The 18379-nt window shown below is 42.0% G+C and overlaps 1 protein-coding gene and 1 long non-coding RNA gene across 5 annotated transcripts in view; one reads left to right on the forward strand and one right to left on the reverse strand.

Moving 5' to 3' along the window:
• ZEB1 (zinc finger E-box binding homeobox 1) overlaps nt 1-16837 on the reverse strand; it is a 128985-nt gene extending 112148 nt beyond the window's left edge. The window contains exon 1 of one of the 3 annotated variants that reach the window (XM_068934430.1): nt 16628-16837. In XM_068934430.1, the coding sequence (XP_068790531.1) occupies nt 16628-16685 (58 nt within the window). In that variant the 5' untranslated portion in view covers nt 16686-16837. Of the gene's footprint in view, nt 1-14631; nt 14663-15612; nt 15634-16627 lie in introns of those variants that run through there. The other 2 variants (XM_068934432.1, XM_068934431.1) reach the window with 2 other exon arrangements.
• LOC138066292 (uncharacterized) lies at nt 14955-18123 on the forward strand. 2 transcript variants are annotated; one of them, XR_011139577.1, is made up of 3 exons: nt 14955-15608; nt 16819-16905; nt 17468-18123. It is a non-coding gene; the product is annotated as an uncharacterized lncRNA (long non-coding RNA). The 2 variants fall into 2 exon arrangements; XR_011139576.1 differs by lacking the exon at nt 14955-15608 and adding an exon at nt 16106-16189.
• Nucleotides 18124-18379: the final 256 nt, after the last annotated feature.

The following is an 18379-nucleotide window of genomic DNA, read 5'->3' on the forward strand; positions in this document are numbered from 1 at the left end:
AGCATGGGGTAGGTTAGTCTGTGCACAGATTAATTTACAATATTAGACTTTTCTGTAACTCTAACCACCTGATAAGTATTTTACTTATATAGATGATAGAGAGAAACATAGTAAGTTGCTAGACATAAGAGTCCAATGCCATCTGAGATGCTCTTGGATATCAGACAAGGATCCCCATGACATAGGTACTTCATGACACAGTTATGAAAAAGAAAGCCACATCCTTTTAAAGCAGCAGCTAGAGGTGATGTGGCTTTGGATTCCATCCACTGCGTAAGACAACAGTAAACATGAACACTTAGGCAACTGAATCATGGCTAAAATCTCAAGTTTCTGGCCAAGTCTGGCAGCAGATACCTCAGCTTCAGAGAAGTCGTCTCTTTGCAAAACCTGGTATGGCTTTATTAATAGGAAGCAGCATCTTCCTGGCAAAAGAGCACAAAGTATGACTTAAATCAAGTTACCAGAAGCCACTGCTATAGGATAGAGAGATCTGGACCCTTAATTCCTTTAAGTTTTCAATCAGCTGGATGAGACAGCACGACAGTTTGGTACTGCAACCAGGAGGGACAGCAGTATGGCACTGGTGCCTCTAGCATCTCATAAGAACCACTCAGTTCAAGGATAAGGAAGAAACATATGGGGCTTTGCAATATTTGCCTCTGAAGCACATCTAAGAGAACCTTCTTGCTATACACAGAAAAGAAATCTCACGATACTGGAGTCCTCAGGTTGCATAAAGGCCCAGCAGCACATTGAAAAGATGCAAAAAATTTGGAATGTACAAGTCAGAGGATAACGTAATTTTTATCACCTGACTTGTACATTTAATACCTCAACCAAAACAGAAGAGACCTTTCAGGAATAAAAGGGGGATCCAGATTCATTCTCAGCCTGCAAGTCTGAAGAAAACTTAGAGTGCTCCAAATTGAAAAAAAGTTACAGACTAGGTCCTTGGATGTAACATATGTCCAAAAGTAACGTAAGCAGACACTTACACCTGAACATCTTGTTTAACTGCAACTAAAGGGGACCTGATTTCCCCAGAATGCTATGTTAGAGGCTTTGGAGCCAGAACTGAAAGGGGACAATATCAGGGAAGGCATAACAGTGACTCCTGTCTTCATCAAACCAGTGACAACATGGACAAGCATTCAAAAGAATATGACCCATCCAAGGTGTGTCATGCATGCTCTAGTCAGTATTACTTGTAGTTTTTCCTCTAACAATCTTTACTGAATTCCCACTTTAAGCTCATAAAGCTGGTTAGAGTAGTAGCATGGGGTTCACCCTTCCTTTATTAACTATCTAGGAACTGCTTTCCAGATAGTATAAAGTGTTTAAAAAGTTGATTTTTAGCACTTTATTTTTGTATTGCAGTGGTACCAAAGAACAACTATTCATCCACTCATTTCACCAGCATAAGGACTTGAGTAATTCTACCATGAAGTGATTTAAATAATATAGCTGAATAACATGAATATCAATACCAAAAATGATAATAAGTAAACTAGGATTTTGAATACTCCTTGCACAGTGGAATTCTCAAGAAAGAACAAACTACTACAAAAGATGCTATTTTATTTTTCAAAGCAAAAAACAGTTCTCAGAATTCTCATTTCTGTAAAACAAAGTGGGAGACGGGGCAGGGGGGAAGATTTCAGGCTGGTACAGAATATTTGGAATTTAGGAAAAGTTGATCCATACCATCATTCCTAATTATGAATGACATCTGCCAGTACAGTCTGTTATCTACAAAGAATATAAGTGATAGCTTGACCAGAACAATTATCTGTCCTGACAAGACTGCCATTAGGCCACAATAACATCTGATCATCTCCTTGACTATAGTTCTTAAGCCTCAGTCTCTCTTTCATAAAACGGTTAATCTAGTACTTGCAGTTATCAATACAATTAAGAGATTAGTAACTCTGCTAACAGGTCTGCTAATAGTTCCTTGTTTTAGGTCATCATCGAAACTTTCTTTTTGTCTCTACGTATTTGGCAACATAACCCCACATCCCAGAGAGATCATAAAAGAAAGAGTACACCTGTACTCCAGTAAATAAAATAAAGATATTACTCCAGGAGGTGATAGTTTTATTTGTCAAACTTATCCCTAAAAAAAAGTCACCTCCATTTGTAGTGGGCAAGATTTCACATAAGAATAAACCTATTTCTTCTAGTGTAGGCTCAAACCTGCAACCAACCTGTTTGTGAAGTAGGTCTGGAACTAACGTACGGTTGGCAGGTGCCTGTGGGGAAAGTACCCAACCTTTCCCCATCTCAGTCACACAGGCTAACTACAGTGCACCATAATAATTCTACAGTACAAACACGTGCAAGTGTTTTACCCATGCAAAACAGTAGACAAATTAAGATAATTGCATGGTTACGGACTGAACTAGAGGCCACTAGCTGATCACCATATAGCCTAAGACTTTCCCACGCATTAACAAGACTACATTTGTAAAAGCTCAAGGTAAGGTGTGCCTATCAGGATTTCACATGTAGTCCTGGAATACAGAGTAGCAAGTTATGATTGCATGCAATACAAAAAAAAAAAAAAAAAAAAAATATATATATATATATATATAAAACAAAAAAGACTGTTTGTTTTTGCTTTTTTCTTTACAAAAAGAAACCTAATAGTAGAAAGATGTCGTGTACAGGAAAGGAGAATGGGGGGGAACCACAGGAAAGGATACCAGACATCTCATTTTGTGTCAAGTGCTGCACCTTCCCTTGTACAATGCCTTCTGTAATTTGATAATTTATACATTACATACTTTACGCAGGACATATTAAGATCTTGCCTCCCTTTTCAAAGTACAGTGAGTAAAAGGCATACAATTTGTTCATGGAAACTTTTAAAATGCATTATACTTCAAATTAAATCTAATGATAAATATTCTCAGTTAGATACCTTTTAAACCCATTTCTCCATCATGTCATCTCAGACATCCCAGAGCTCTGTATCTAATAATTATGTTGTCCTAAACTTGGGATCCCAATGCTGCTCTATCAATACTTAACTGCTGAAAAGTGACAGAGTGATTTTAAGTATCAGCCCAAGAGCTGTTCAAATTGAAAGGTAATCCTATTTATTAGGACTGGGAAGATATTTTACTATTGTTCCTTTACTAAAGTACTTCAGCAGGACTCATTTGAAAAATAATGATTTAGTTAAGTAGCATGGACAAAGACCCAGTTAAAACTCTCAAACTTTTCTAGTTGCAGTGCATTTGTCCAAAAAGGATGTTTGGAAGTAGACTGCAGTTTGTTCAGATGACACGGACTGACACATTGTATTACTTACATCAGATAAGAGCAATCATGCAACTTTAGGAAACAAGAACAATAAAGTTTTTCCTATAGGGTATAACTTATCATAAGGCTTCTTTATGAATAACTGGAATGATGTCACATACACAAGTTTATTCAACAGATCCTCTCAAACCCGCAGACTTTCCTCAGACACTGTATTTTAATTAGTTACTCTACTGTTGCTATTAGCTGTTTAAGCAAGAGTTCCTTCTAGCCTAAATACCAGTTTTTAGACTTAAGAGAAGATAGTTTTGGCAGATAGCAAGTCTGCCAAAAGAATAACTTCTTCCTCTACTACCTAAATACTTTTAAGATAATGAAAACTATATTTCCTAGTTTTCCCCTGGATAAGTGAAGTGAGTTTTCACCTGCTTTACCGTTCCTTGCGTTCGGTATTCTTTAACTTTCCCCTATTTGTCTTGAAAACAACCCACCCTCATGGCACATCATCGTAGCAGTTTCAGGCCAGGCCTGTCCAGGTCAGCAACACCTTTCTCTACAAGGTATGCATTTACAAGATCATATGGAAGACAGGAATAGTTCAAGAATTTCTATTCGTGTTTATTAAAGCAGCTTAGGGCAGTTACATTTATGTGCAATATGCTGTTTTCAATAGTGCCAATCAAATCACAGATGCTGGAGAATTTGTAAAATATGTAATTACTCCCTTCCCCCATAACCAAGTTGACTTTCATATTTTTACTCAAATGTCTTTGCATTACCTACATTGAAAGCTTTACAACCTATTTGTGACTACCTCCACCTGCGACTGCAAAAATTAGTCACTTCCCAGTATAAATCACAGCAATTCCATGGTGCAGGGGAAGTGGAGAAGTGAAGAGGAAAAAGACCTCATAGATCCTGTATTAATAATAATCAATCCCAAATTTAATCTCAGTTAATTCCTTGTTGAGTTTCTGGGATCTTTTTAGGGGGTGAGAGGCACTTCATTTGCAGAGGGGAAGAAAGAAGCACAAACATTTTGAGGAAGGCTCCCCTTAAACAAAAGGGATCCGTAAGATTGGGGAAGAGCTGGCACGGAAATACAAGTGCAGCTAAAAGGAGATCTTCAAGGGACACAGTCCATATGCACTTGGAAGTACACCTCCTGAACAGCTACAGTTTGCCCAGGCAGAAGCAGACAGATTGAGGAAAATACAGATTACTCAAGTGATATTTCCATCTTATTTATTATAGTTGTAGACTGTATATTAAGTTGCCCAAGTAAAGTGCAGATGACCAGAGTTAGCTCAGGTAAATTACTCTATCCACAGGGAAGTACTAAAAAGACGAGTCCAATCGTCAAGACAAAGATTAAAACAAGTGCCAGGCAAAGAGTTTCTGTAAAACATTTTAGGACAAATTTCAAAAGTTTTAACAATTTCTCCATCTTCTACATACTGATGTATGCCGACTTGCTAGTTAGTTTGGAAGCCCAGAATGGTGTCAGAAACTGTTCTCATTTCCTGAGCAGATGCAATCCAGAAAGACCCTCTGTTTAGAGCAAATGAACGTAGAGCACCTTTTTTTGTGGCAGTGTGCTTGCCACAGAATAAAGAAAATCCCCTTCCTGAGACCTGTAACTGGAGGCAAGGAGCGCAACAGCAGCTCATAGATAAAGAAAACCGCACACAAAACAAGAGTCCTTTTAAACAGCATATTTTTATAGTGGGGTTAAGTAGCACTGTCAAAACCTTGATAGGAATCCTAGCTATTTTTCCTGCTACTGTGCTTCTGTACACAGACTTGGGCTGCTGCTCTACCCAGCTACTACAACTTCATGTTTTATATCCTCCTCCAACATCTGGATCCCCTGTCTCATCCAGCCATGTTTCTGGCCCAGTTTCCTTTAAATTGGTATAAGCACATCTTCCAAAAGACTTAATAAACCCAACACACTTGTGCAGAGTAGATTATGTAATCCTCTAACTAATCAAAACACTAGAAATAAAAATCAAAGAGACACACCTGCATGGTGCAGAAGAAGTTGAACTGTCATACTATGCCCTTCCTCCCTCCACACGCACATACAAATAAGGAATAACAAGAAGTATATCATCCACTTAGCTCATAGGTATTACTCTCTTAGAAGGATCTTCAGCACTAGTCTGTAAAACACGAAGGGATACTTGTGACAGTTGGGAAAAAAAATGTTTATTTTACAGCCATTAACATGATCACAAACCAAAGGCTATTCTCTCCATCTCCCCAGTACAGATATACTACATGGCAGGCTTGTCATTTTTTGCTTTGTAATTGAGTCATTTTATTGTATGCAAGAAGCCTCAGGCGTTTTGCTCTGCCTATTACTCTTTGCTGCCCACATTCAGATGGCTAATCTGCTATCAGCCAGAAGCTTGACAGACAAAAGGAAAAGGCAGGAAAACAGCACACGTGGTTGCGCATGCGTGCACACATGCACTTTCCCCACACACGCTTCAGCTACCAAATATTTTGACAGTAGGCCCAAGAACCAACAGGAGTTATACACAGACATTTGACTGCAGAAGGAAGACATAACCATTCTTTAAAGGTGACTAGGCAGGGTAGACTTAATGTAAACTTAACAGGCATTCCACTAAAGTGCTTTTTTTTAAGGCACAAACCTAAAAGGCTTCACTTTACAAGTTATCAGCTTACTTACAAGGACAACGTTTGTGACTTTTTATTTTGAGAATTTACTACATACGACCTTCAAAATGCTTTAAAAAATATTGGATGAAATTAGAAAGGTGAAATATGAGGGCTAAATATAAGCAACAGTAACCTACTAGAACAAGATACTTGGCAAATTTTCAGTTTCATCACTTTCTTGAATTCCCTGTCAGGATCATAAGCGTCTGCTGAGCATCATGATTTTTATTCAAATACGTCTATTTGTATCCTTTGCAACTGGAAAGCTAAAATTGTCACTCTTGTGTGAACTGGATTAGCTCACAGAAACAGAAAATACACTACTAGTTTTTATCTGCCGCTAGACTCACACGTTTAAGTTTGAAGCTGGTTCACCTTTCCAGAAGTCCCTCTTCATCATGTAACTACTGTTATCAGCTACGCAGACTGATCACTCAAGGATTAATCACACAGGGCAAACTACGTCATGTCATACTGCGTTATATGTCACTGGAACTATTTCCTTTTTCTATGCTACAACTAATCCAATTTTGCTTCTTATTTCTGTTCAGGTATTTTCTCCACTTTTATAGAGAAACAGTTTCCCATCATTGTGATTGCAATATATACCCGATTCTGTCATACTGGCACAGTTTTTTTGTGAGACGTATTAAGAGTGTTGGGAATATGATACGTTATTCAATTTAAAAATCTGGAAAAATGACAAGGTAAGTCTTACTACAGGAGCTGAAGTTGTTAGTATAGTCTTTTACAGGGAATTAAGTCTCCGTATATTTAGTATTACTACTGTTATGAACCACCGATGTTTACCTTGCATTACTACAGGGAGTATTTAAGTCAATCTTATAGTTTAAGATGCAGAATATAATTTTCAAAGATATATAAAAAAATATATCTACAAAAGGAATTCCTAAGGTAAACACAAATTCACTCTCAACATTCACAGTTCAAAAACACATTATTTTAACAAGTCATTCAAAAATCTGCTCAATTCAAGAGCTTAAAGTTGGCAAGAACTGCGTCTTCTAGATACCTTTGAGGCAAAGAAGTTCTGAAATCCCCCTTCAGGACAAAACTCACAGAAGAGGAGTACTTCTCTACTTTTACCGCACCATCCCTAGTGGTTCTCTGCAACCTTATCTTTCTCTCCCACATGTCCAAGGTAAAAGAAAAAAATACTGCGTTTGCAGCACTGGCATATATAATTATGGTGTAGCTCAGCAGTCAGCAAAAAATTACTGGAAGTCCAGAACAGATATGCCTGATGACCACACCTTAGTTTTTCAAATGAAAATGCTTTGGAAGGGAAGGGAAGGGACAACAGTAGGGAAAGAAACCAGCCATTAAAATGTCAAATATGCCTTAAAGTCCTTATTTACCATCTCACTCTTTTTACAGGGCCAATTTTATCTCGGTCTGTAAACAGTAACATAAGAATGAATCTAGCAGCCTGTCACTAGTTCTGTTTTGCTTTAATTCCCAATATGGCCATTTGGTAAATAATAGTAATAGAGGAAAGTCTATGGGAAGACATCAGCCGCACTGGATGGAAGATTAAACAGCTTACAGATTCTGAACAGTATCTTCCTTTCAAGGCTGAAACCTTACATCACTTACATAAATGTCATGCAGGAGCTTAAGAGAAGGAATAAAATGGAATAGGGAGTGGGAAGAAGAGAAATCTGAAATATACCCGAAAGAACAGAAATTCTTAAAGACACTGAGAAAAAGTGTTCACATACAAGTGCTTTTAGGAATAGGTAAAGAGGGACAACTTGTCCCCCTAATGTCTTTGGATATTAAATAAAAACATATTAGACTGAGTTTGAGTGGTGGGAAGGGTTAATTTTTTTAATTTTTTTTCTTAACTGCTCCTTTAAGTCAACTCTACCAGTTTAGTTAAAAGCAATCTCAGCTGTGTAATTAAGCTGTAAGTTTTTGCTCTTTAGTTTGCACTTTTTTCATATGAAATGGATTTCTCCAGGCCTTTTTCAATCATGCCACATTTGCAATGTTTTGTGATTTCATTTTGTTCTCTCCCATATATACCCTGTGGACGAATGGCTCTACAAAACAGAACAGACAAAATTGCCCTCAGTGTCTGTCAGCTGTCTGTCAGATGGAATTTGAAAAGAGATATTTGCTGAACTAATAAAAACATTTCACATCACAATAACTGAAAGTGCTATCTGGTATCACTGGCCCAAGTAGCATTTGATCCTAACAAGGAGAGTACTTATACCTATCTCTATTACATCACTTTTTTTTTTTTTTTTTTTTTTTTTTATAACCGCTTCATTCCAGGAAAGTGGCTGCTCAGGAGCACAGTGAAAGGCCAGGTTTACGAGACATTTCTCTCCAGCGCTCTTGCCAGCTCCTCCAATGTTCCTGCTCTAACGCTTGACCTGTGACAAGCTAAAAAACACAAGAACTTGCACAAAGATGCAGGATATCTGCATCAAGTCCAAAAACATATTAAAGAAAGTAAATAAGAGACAATTAAGGAAGAAGAGTTTTGTTTCTCTTCCTTCTGATACACCTCACACAAGTTTTTTCCATGATGAGATATGGTTTTCTTAGTGTTTAGAGAACTAGTTTTACATGTCCTTCTACTCAAGGACTGCTAATCATACTCAGAAATCCTAACTGGAGAGAATAGAGTGATATCTAAGCACAAGATAGGGGGTTCAATTATGATAGGTGGAGTCTAACACTTCAGGGAGAATACATTCACCATTAGACACACCCATTTGTCCTATGTAGGTTTTCAAAAGTAGGGCAGGTGGAACACATGGAAGGCAGAGGAAGGAGAGATGATACCACACAGAAAGCAAACGTTTGCAGGGAAAGCAACAAAGTATACCAACTTTCAGGTTTTAAACTTTGGGTGACAGCAGTTGTTAACCACGCTGCTTTGCAGCAACAGGGGTAAAGTCCTTATGTGATGCAGATTGTGACAGCTGGGAATGACAGCTGAAAAGGAGATAACCGAGGAACGCTACTTTCGAACAGCGTTAACATCTCAAAAATGAGAATGCATATTCTGTTGAGCTGAAAAAAGGCATGTTAAAATAAAAGATACAGTTACGTTAGACTAATGACATCAGAAAAACGTAAAGAGAGGCAAAATTAAAAAGCATCTCTCCCCCCCATCAGGGGTTCCTTTTGGGACAGACCTACAATTTCACCAACTTTGGTTTACATGTTTAGCACTAACCATCTAGAACATCTGAATCACTGCCCAGCAGGTCAATATGTAAAGATTCAAACTTAATAAGTTTCCTCTTTCAGCTCTACCACCTATCTCCATAGCACATGAAAGCAAGCTGTCACGTAAGACATTTACGCAAAGAATCAGATGTACAGACACAGTTACCAGAAGATAAGACTCAGTACATATATTTTTACTACCTGAAAGGTGCTTAGATAATGTGGTGATGTGGGTAGCATTTTCCTCAGAAGTACTGAAACAGATTTATAAAGCTGTGCTGCATTTCACTGCAGCCACTATTTTATCAGTCAAGCCTCACTCTTCTTGATTGGGCTTTCTGTCTTCCTGGGCTGTCACGGAGAAATTCTACTAATCTAGACAAGAAGGGCCAAGCAGATTATTAAATAAACAAACTGAAGCTCAACACAAAAGGAAAACTTAAAATAACTGTAGTCTTTCTTTAAAAGAGGACAGCAAGCAAGGATAGAGAGCTACAATATATAGCAGTGAACAGTTTATAAATAATCAAACTCCTGTTACTCTTTCCAATAACTTAAACATAATACACTAGAAATAGGATAGCCAAAAAAAGCAAGCAAAAGCCAATGAGATATTTCTGTGCATCTGACAACGAGCTCCAGAAATTGAAACGCTAGAATTGGTGGGTTGGGGCTTTTCTGAGTTAGTCAAGGCATAAAGTGGCCAACTGAGGTCAAAACTACTTTCCCCTGTGATCTCTCTCACTCAGCCAACCAGGGACCAGATTCATCTTTCCCTGAAAGATCACCAAGATGTGTTTGGCATAGGGAAGGAAGTAGCCTAGTTTTCACTAAAGGCCTGATACCTTATTCCTTTCTCCCTTCCTCCCGCACATGTTCTCCGGGTGACCATTTATACAGGCATTCCTTTCCTCTCTGTGCCTTTTTTTCTTGATTTCAAATAACAATTCCCTAAACAAGAAACAGTCTCTGTCATAATTATCCACTGCACTGTCTTGCAACTATAGCAGTCTAGCTAACGTGTAGTAGTAATCTCTTTACACACACACTTTGCCTCTCACTTCTCAGACTCCTTCAAGTAGGAGGAGTCACCACCTGCACTAGAAGCCACTTTCCACGCTACCGGGTCCTAACAGAAGCAGCCCCCTGCAACAAACAGCAGCAGAGGTAAAAATTAGATTTGCCGTGTGTTTTTCTAAGCTGGCACACCTTCTAAGTCTGACGTTTATTTGCATGCTGTTAGGGAATTTCTGTTTAAGGAGGAGTTCTGCTTTCTTATTTACCTAGCAACCATCTTCAAGTGTTAGAAATACCAGCCATACGTCGAGGCTCTCCTTCAGCCATTACTGTCCCAGCAAAACCAATGGTTGGTCAAATTGCCTCTGCCCAGTCTAAAACAGTCCCTTTTAAACATCTCACACATCAGAGTGGGGATCTTCATGTTAACAGCGTAGGTCTTAACGAACAGCTTCTCTCCTCTTATTTTACTTGTGTCTACCTCCACATTATTCCACTTAAGTTTTGGGAATACAAAAAAAAAAAAAATACTAAAAGACAAAATTCTACTTCTCTGGCTCATCATTACTTCCACCCTGACTAAAGACAGGAAATATCACTAACAAAGATACTATCTTAAATTTCTCTTTAGTCATGTTTGATTGTATTGAGTTTTGCATACTGCTGCCTGATTGCTGAAACTACAGGTATTTCACGACAATAAATACGAACAAGTTAAAAACATTTCAACTGAAAGGAATAATAACTGCTTAAATGACAAATCTGTTCCTTAAGGCTCTCGATCACATCAAATAAGAGGGAAGTCCTGAAGACTAAAAATGGACTGAGATTCAGTTCTTGCTATAGACTTCCTATGTGGCCTTGGGTAAGTCACTTGGGAATTTAGTTCTTGAAAATTCCAGGCCTATTATAGCTGCCAGGATGAAGTACCAAAGTTTTGAGATCATAGCTGTGAACCAGGTCCTGCTTATCTGTCCATAACTGGGAAGATCCTCACCGGTGAGAGCTTTTGAAAATGTACGTTTTCAAGTAGGACCAGAACTTCAAGAATTTGGCTCCCCTCACTGACATTAAGCACTTGGAAGTTCATATAGAGCTGTATTTGAAAATAAGTAGGAAAGTCTCTGTAAATCAAGAATTCGTCTGTTTCTCAGGCTCTCATTTTATGCATTTGCATGAAACCTATCCCATCTAGAATTTCTACAGCCTTCAGAGATGCAGTATGTGCTGTTAAATATTGGATTTACAGTCAATATAACACATTCAGTACTAATCAGCTTGTAAAAATCAATTAACTTGTTTCAGTTTTTGAAGTGACTCAAAACAGCTACAGAGTTGAAAGCAATGAGCTTATATTTTTGATAAATAAGAATGAACTGAGAAGCAGAAATTCTTAAGAGCCATGTGGCTACATACTATAGTTCTAGCAGTTTCTCTTGCAATAGAGAGGAGTTGCTCAAAATCAGGAAAAAAAAAAAAAGCTTCTATGAAGCTTCAGTTTACTTCTTTACCATAGCAATATAGTCCTATGCATGTTAAAAACATCTACCTTCCCCCTGCTGGCATTTTATATACTATTAAAACAAATGCTTCCACATGAAGAAAGACAGCGCACAGATATTTTTACTTTAAGTTACCTTAAGCCTCCCCTACACGCACTGTAAGACTTCCACAGGAATAAACTGATAATACCATCACTCCACTCATGACTGGGAAGAGGACAGATAACTGAAGTGTAGGCCGCAGAATTCATTTCTCCTTGCTCTACCAAGGAAAAGATTTCAGTTACAGAAAGTCAAAGTACCTAACAAGACCTGTTACAAAACCCAGAAAAGTCAACAGAAAGATTTAATAGAAGTACCCGATAGATTTTCTCTTGAAAGTTTCTTGTTCTGAGCTGAATTCACTGAAGTACAGTCCTCAGACTTCTAACTAATACCATGCTAAGAAAATTCCTCTGAATGACTTCTGTGACACAGAAGCCCATACTCCAAGTAAAAGTTTCATCTACTCACTATTTTTCCATCAACCCTCTCAGTAGTACATTTATCAAAGTCCTATAAGTAAGGCAGACTGTTTCTGGTAGCTAATTATCTTAAAGTACCCTGCTTCAGAACCATTAAAATAAGAAGCACTGATTACTGAGAGAAAAATGAAAAGAATATGATATTTTTGAACGTACTCCCATTATATTTCATTGGTTAAAATTAAAAAACAAGCATTACTGGCTTATATGAGAGACAAGATTTACTTGGATTCAAACAGTTAACTCAGTTGTCCATGTAGACCTGCTCACTGTGCCTGGAATTTTAACTTGAGCTACATTCCTCAATTCCCAAATTGCAAATTTAAATTAATACTGGAGTAAAAACACGAAACCTAGTGAAAAAGAAAGGGAGGGGGACAAGAGAAGAAAGTCATGACATGGAATGTTATATCCCAAGTGCCACTAACACCTGATATCCTGCCAGTAGTTAACACCTTGGAGCTAACAAATACGCTATACTTTTGGTTTATTCGAAGGCACTTGCAATCTTACAGGCCTTAGCTTTGTAGCAGGAGTATACATTAAATGATTATATAATAAAATTTTAAAGAGAGAAAATCCAATTGTAAAGTAACTAAACAGCACTCAAACAAATTAATCTAAATAACTTTTTAGTAATGACCTTCTTACTACTGGGGGGGGGGGGGAGGCACACCCTACCCCCTACCATCTCCTCACGCATATTTGACAGTACGCAGCAGTCACTCCTTTTCATACATTCTTCTTTTTACCATTTAAAATGCATGTGAAGAACTGAAGGCACATTTAAGATATTTTCAGAATGTCGATATATCAAGTTGATAGTCTCTTGACCTTCCAATTAAGGAAGTTTTAAATATTTTGCTTGTTTTACTTGCGAACAATACTCACAGTATTGCTCAATAGCAAGATGTGTTATCTTTAGTTTTGCTGTGTTTAATAAGAACTAAGACAACCAAATAATATGTACAGGAAATACTAAGAAAACAACTAATCCTGATCCTGAAAGCTAATCCATAATTACGGAACAACAACAACAAAAAAAAAAGTTTGCTGATACAGAAGCTATTAAGTTCAAAAGGAATTTGCATAGTGTGAGAACGCATATGACCAGTAAGACCCCATCCCTCTTTTCTCCTCCCCATTTCCTCTATCAAAAAAAGAAGGGAGAATGGTAGAGGGGAAGAGACAGACTCCCTAACAGCACTATTTTTCTGCTTTATCAGAATGTTGTCACTGTCTTAACACTTCACTAACTCCATCAGTGCACTGGACATCTTCATATATTACCTAATAATAGGGATAGGAGGATGACCTTGAATAGTTTTCTTTATATATGAATTGAAGTACCAGATTTTCCTGCAAGTGAAGGCTTAAACGGTAGCACCAATCAACTCTTCTGCTGGTCTCCTACAGCGGCCAATAAAGAAGGTAGAAAAGGGACCAGCTCTAGAGTTAACCTAAGACTGCCTTTCAATCTACAGTTAATTTATCAGGATAGCAGCCATAAGTTCTGGCTCCAGATATGGGGGGGGGGGGGGGGGGGAAGCGGGGGAAGGGAAGAAATACAGGTTTGCACTACAAGAATAGCTGTGTTAAGTTGGTTATCAACATACAAACAACAGTATTAAAGTTTACTTGATGCCATAGCCCAGTACTACGGAACTGGTTTACTGGATGCCAAGTATAGTGTCTCTGTAATACTCTCCCGCTCTGTATAAAGCAGAGGAAAAAAAGGCAATTTGAATAGAACAAAATTAGTGTATATTATGAGCAAGACAGTTGCTGAAGCATCTACTGTATGCTGATCTTTGATTAACAGAAAATATTAATCTGTAAGAGTAAAGCAAATTTAGAGATATAGAAGAAAAATAAGTCTCTTGTCTATTTATTTTAAAGGTTAAAGGGTTAACATTTTTCTAGCAATTTTCTTCAGTAAACATTTGCAAGCCGAACATAAACCCACAGCTGAGAAATCTCTATTATCCAGGATCTATTATCTAACCGATCCTGATGCTTCAATGCACAATGACTCAAGTTGGTTTTAATTCTGGAAGAAAAGAATCAAAACCAGCCTAAAACAAGACATACATTCTATGTAGCAGAAATAGCTGATACAGACTCAAAGGCTTTTTATAATAAAGGGTGCAACAATGAGGTCCAAAAGTGATGAAGATGAAAGATACCTGGAATGATACCACGTCCTATACACCTTTTGTTTTCCATGAGTGATACACGCTGCAGACAAACCGTTTTGTGCTCAACAGCCTAAAATCCATTTTTCTCATATTAAGCACAAAGGAAAAACACTGACAGCAAGCGTGGTAAATAAATCCCTCCCTTGAGAATGAAAGCAGCAGACAGGAGGGGGCTGACATGCATGCAGGAGAAAACTAAACACCATCTTTTTTTTCTACCTGCACAAGTTGCCATTTGCTGCAGCGATCGAGAATCTCTTTTTCCCGTCGATTTCAAAAGCTAGGTTTTCAGAAAATTTCTCTCTCAAGTCATCTGTTGATATGTTTTAAGAGTAAGATATTCACATCACCGGATCTTTAAGAGAAAAATCCATTTTCTTTCCTGTGCAGGTAAACATGTTTACAGCTCCTGCACAGACACTGGGTGGTTCAGACTCACATGTCACACACATGTCGTCAGCAATAAGAAAAGCCCCTTTTCTCCGATCATCAACATTTTAAATAAGGTAAAGAGAAAAGCACTTTCCAAACTTACCTTTAACAGAGTCAAATCACCAGCGAAATATAGACATTTACACTAGAACAAGGAATCAGTAATGTGATCGCATAAATAAAAGTAATTGCTACAAAATACATAGAGCAAAAATAAAATAAAATAAAATAAAGAAACCCTCGTAAGTTCCAAGCAATCAAATCAACTCGTCAGCCCCTGGAAAGGCCGTTATTTATAAACACTTTATGCCCAAACAGTTAGAACTAGCAAGCAGAAACATTAATCGTGACTCAAATATATTTCAGAGACAGTTCACTACATAAGAAAACATCTCGGATCGCAGGCGTAAGCCTTCCTATCTGTGACCCTGCACAGGAAATGCCACATAAAACCTAAAATTGCCAAGGAAGGTTACAAAATCTCCTGCTCTGCATCCTATTGCGAAGAGTTGCTACGAGAACCAAACTACTTCTCCATTTTCCAGAAAATAAGTACAGAGTGGGTGTTGTGAGCGTTTATTCCCCCCGCCATGTACCTTCCAAACGCATCTTAAAGTAACACACGTACCCAAAACCCAGCCCTTAAGTCTGAAATGTAAGTGTAATTCCTTATATAGACTGCAGCAGTTGGTCTCACAGACGCGCACACGGAGCAGCGAGGGGGCCCCCGGCCAAACCGTTACCACCCATTATTATACAAACAGGTACCTCCGCAGCCAAAGGGAAGGGAAGAAACTTCGCCGCTCGCGCTCCCACCCCGCCGCCCGCGAGCAGCCCGCCCTTCCCCGCGGGGCCGTCACGGCGGCCGGCGGCGCTCGGCGGCCCGGCCCGGCCCGGCCCAGCCCGGCGGCTCCGGCCGAGCCCAGCCCGCGCCTCGGCGGCAGGAAGGCGGCCGCCAAAGTGGCGAGCGGGCGGCGGGGCGCCCCTCCCGCCGGCCCGGGGCGGGCGCCGGGCCTGTCCCCCACGCCCGCCCGGATCGATACCCACTGCAGCACGCAACAGTGCCCGCCCGGGCACGCCGCGCTTCCCGCCTGTGCCCCCTCCCGCGGAACTAGTTGCGCCCCCCGCCGCCGCCGCCCGGAGCGCCCCGGGGAGGGCGCAGAGGAGGCAGCTCGGTGCCGAGCGCGGGGAAGTCCGGCGGGCGCGGGGCGGAGAGGCGCTGCGGGCAGGGCGAGCGGCACGGCCGCCGCCGCGGCAGCCCGCCCCCGCGCCGGGGGACGCGGCCGGCGAGGCCCCGCTCCGCTCCGCTCCCCTCCGCCGCGGCGGCGGCGGCGGCGGCGCGCAGGTAACAAGTTTCGGAGTTTGGGCTGCCGAGGCCGGGCGGGCGGCGGAGCCCCCGCGGCCGCTCCCCGCGCGGCTCGGCGTCCCCGCCCGGGCCGGCGGGCGCCAGCGTGCCCGGGGGGCCCGAGCCGGCTGCCCGGGGCGGGCGGCGGCGGCGCCGCGGCAGGGCGTGTGGGGGAGGCAGCGTGTAACGGTCCCGGACAGGCGGCGGAGTGAGGAGGCACCACTAGGCGGAGGAGGGAGGCAGGGAGCGAGGGAGGCACCAGGTAGCGGATATAACGGTGCAGAGGGAGCCGGGCTCCCGGCGAGGAGCGGCAGGGAAATTACTTTCTAGTTCTCCCGACCTCCCCCCTTCGCGCCCGAGACAGCTCTGCCCGGCCCCCGTCCCGGCCCCGGGGCCGCCCCGGCGCGGAGCGGGCCGCTGCCCGGCGGGCTGACTGACCGTTATTGCGCCTCGGGTTCGCCTGCTTCCTGCGCTTACACCTGGGGCCATCCGCCATGATCCTCTCGCTTGTGTCTAAATGCTCCAGTCACCTCCTCCCCCTCCCTCCCCCCTCCCTCCCATCCCCTCCCCCCCGGACCTGGTTTACGACACTGGGTGGTTTTACTTTTACATCACCTTCCTACACCTAGTTCTCGGCCGGAACCTTGTTGCCAGGGGAGACGGGCGCTTTACGGCAGGACGTTTGAACGGCGGCGAGGGAAAAGTTGCGGCCGCAGGTACCGGCAGAGGCGGCCGCGGCCGGGGGTGGCGGGGGCCGGGGCGGGGGCCGGGCAGCGCCCCCCACCGCCGCGGCGGCGGGGGGGGGGGATCCCCGCGGTGGCGGCGGGGGGGCAGCCCGGGCCCGCCCCTGCCTCTGCGCGCCGGCGGCCGTGGGGCCGCGGCCGGGACCGAGGGGGCGCCGCTCCCCGCCCCGGCAGGGACCCCCCCGCCCTCCCCCCCCGCCGCCTGCCGGGGCCGCTTTCCCCACAGCCTGCTCGGCACGGGCGAACCGGCAGCCCCGGTGCAGCGCGGGGGGCGCGCTCCATGCAGCGCTCAGCTGGCGAGTTTGAAAGCGGGCTCCGCCGAGGGGGCTACGAGCGGGCGGCCCGGCCCCCCCTCCACACAGCCCCGGGGCAGGGCGGGGGGGGGTCCCCTGCTGCCGAGCAGCGCGGGGGCTGCGTTACCCCGGCCGGGCCGGTGCCTCGGGCGCTGCAGCGTCACCGCCCCGCGGAGCCCGTGAGGGAGGGGGGCTGAGAGCGCCGGGCCACCGGCGTGCCTCACCTTCGTGCTACCTTCCAGGTCTAATGCAGACAGACACCGCTGGAAGAGAGTGCCGCTGTTCCCAGCCTGCGCCGAAGCGGTCGTTCCTGTGTTTTCATAAACGATACCTACTCCTTTTATGAAGAGCTGAAGAGGTATAAAAAGTTACATGCTCTAAAAATTAAAGAGGGGAGGGAGCCCTTTTCTTTATAGATAATAGCTTTTTAATGAACAGGCAGCCCGGATGTTATTTGGGCTTAATAAACATATTTAATGTATTAAAAATAAAAATATTAAATTCTTATCTATCATCAGACATTTGTGCTTTTTACTTACTCTTGCATTTCACTTAGCTAGGCAATAAAATAATTTACTAAATTTCTTTTTGTTCCTTGTCTTTCTTACATCCATGTTTTTCCCTATCCTGGGACAATTCTGTAGCATTTCCAGTTCCTTGCTTTTGGGAAATGCTTTTATCCAAATAAATCAAATGTCAATGAGAATGTTTCTGTTAATATGATATTTTTAATACATTACTGATGAACATTACTAAATTTGGGGCCCTTAACTGTCCTACGTTGTCTCTCTGTATGTGCTGTATGCTCGTAGTGTAATATGTCATCTCATTTCAGAGAAACAGCGTAGCACGTGTCTAGAAAATGAACTTTTAAAAATACTAGCAGAATTGTCCTACAGCTGAAGCTTCCTTGGAAACCAGTAAAATCGGAAATGCTTAACGCAAATAACTGAATCATAAGCTCAAAGGATACAGTTGCATGATTGATCCCAGAAAAATAGTGGCTTGAGCCCTAGAAAAAGGAGTATAGGTTTGAGTTGGATGTAGAGTTAGGTAAAGATCTAAAGGGTTTTTTTCAAAATTAATTAATTGTATTCTGGAAAATATACATGAGTTATGGTTTTGGGTATTCACATGAACACAGCTGCTGCCTG

The sequence above is a fragment of the Struthio camelus genome, chromosome 2 (assembly GCF_040807025.1).
Source record: "Struthio camelus isolate bStrCam1 chromosome 2, bStrCam1.hap1, whole genome shotgun sequence".
Taxonomy (NCBI): Eukaryota; Metazoa; Chordata; class Aves; order Struthioniformes; family Struthionidae; genus Struthio; species Struthio camelus.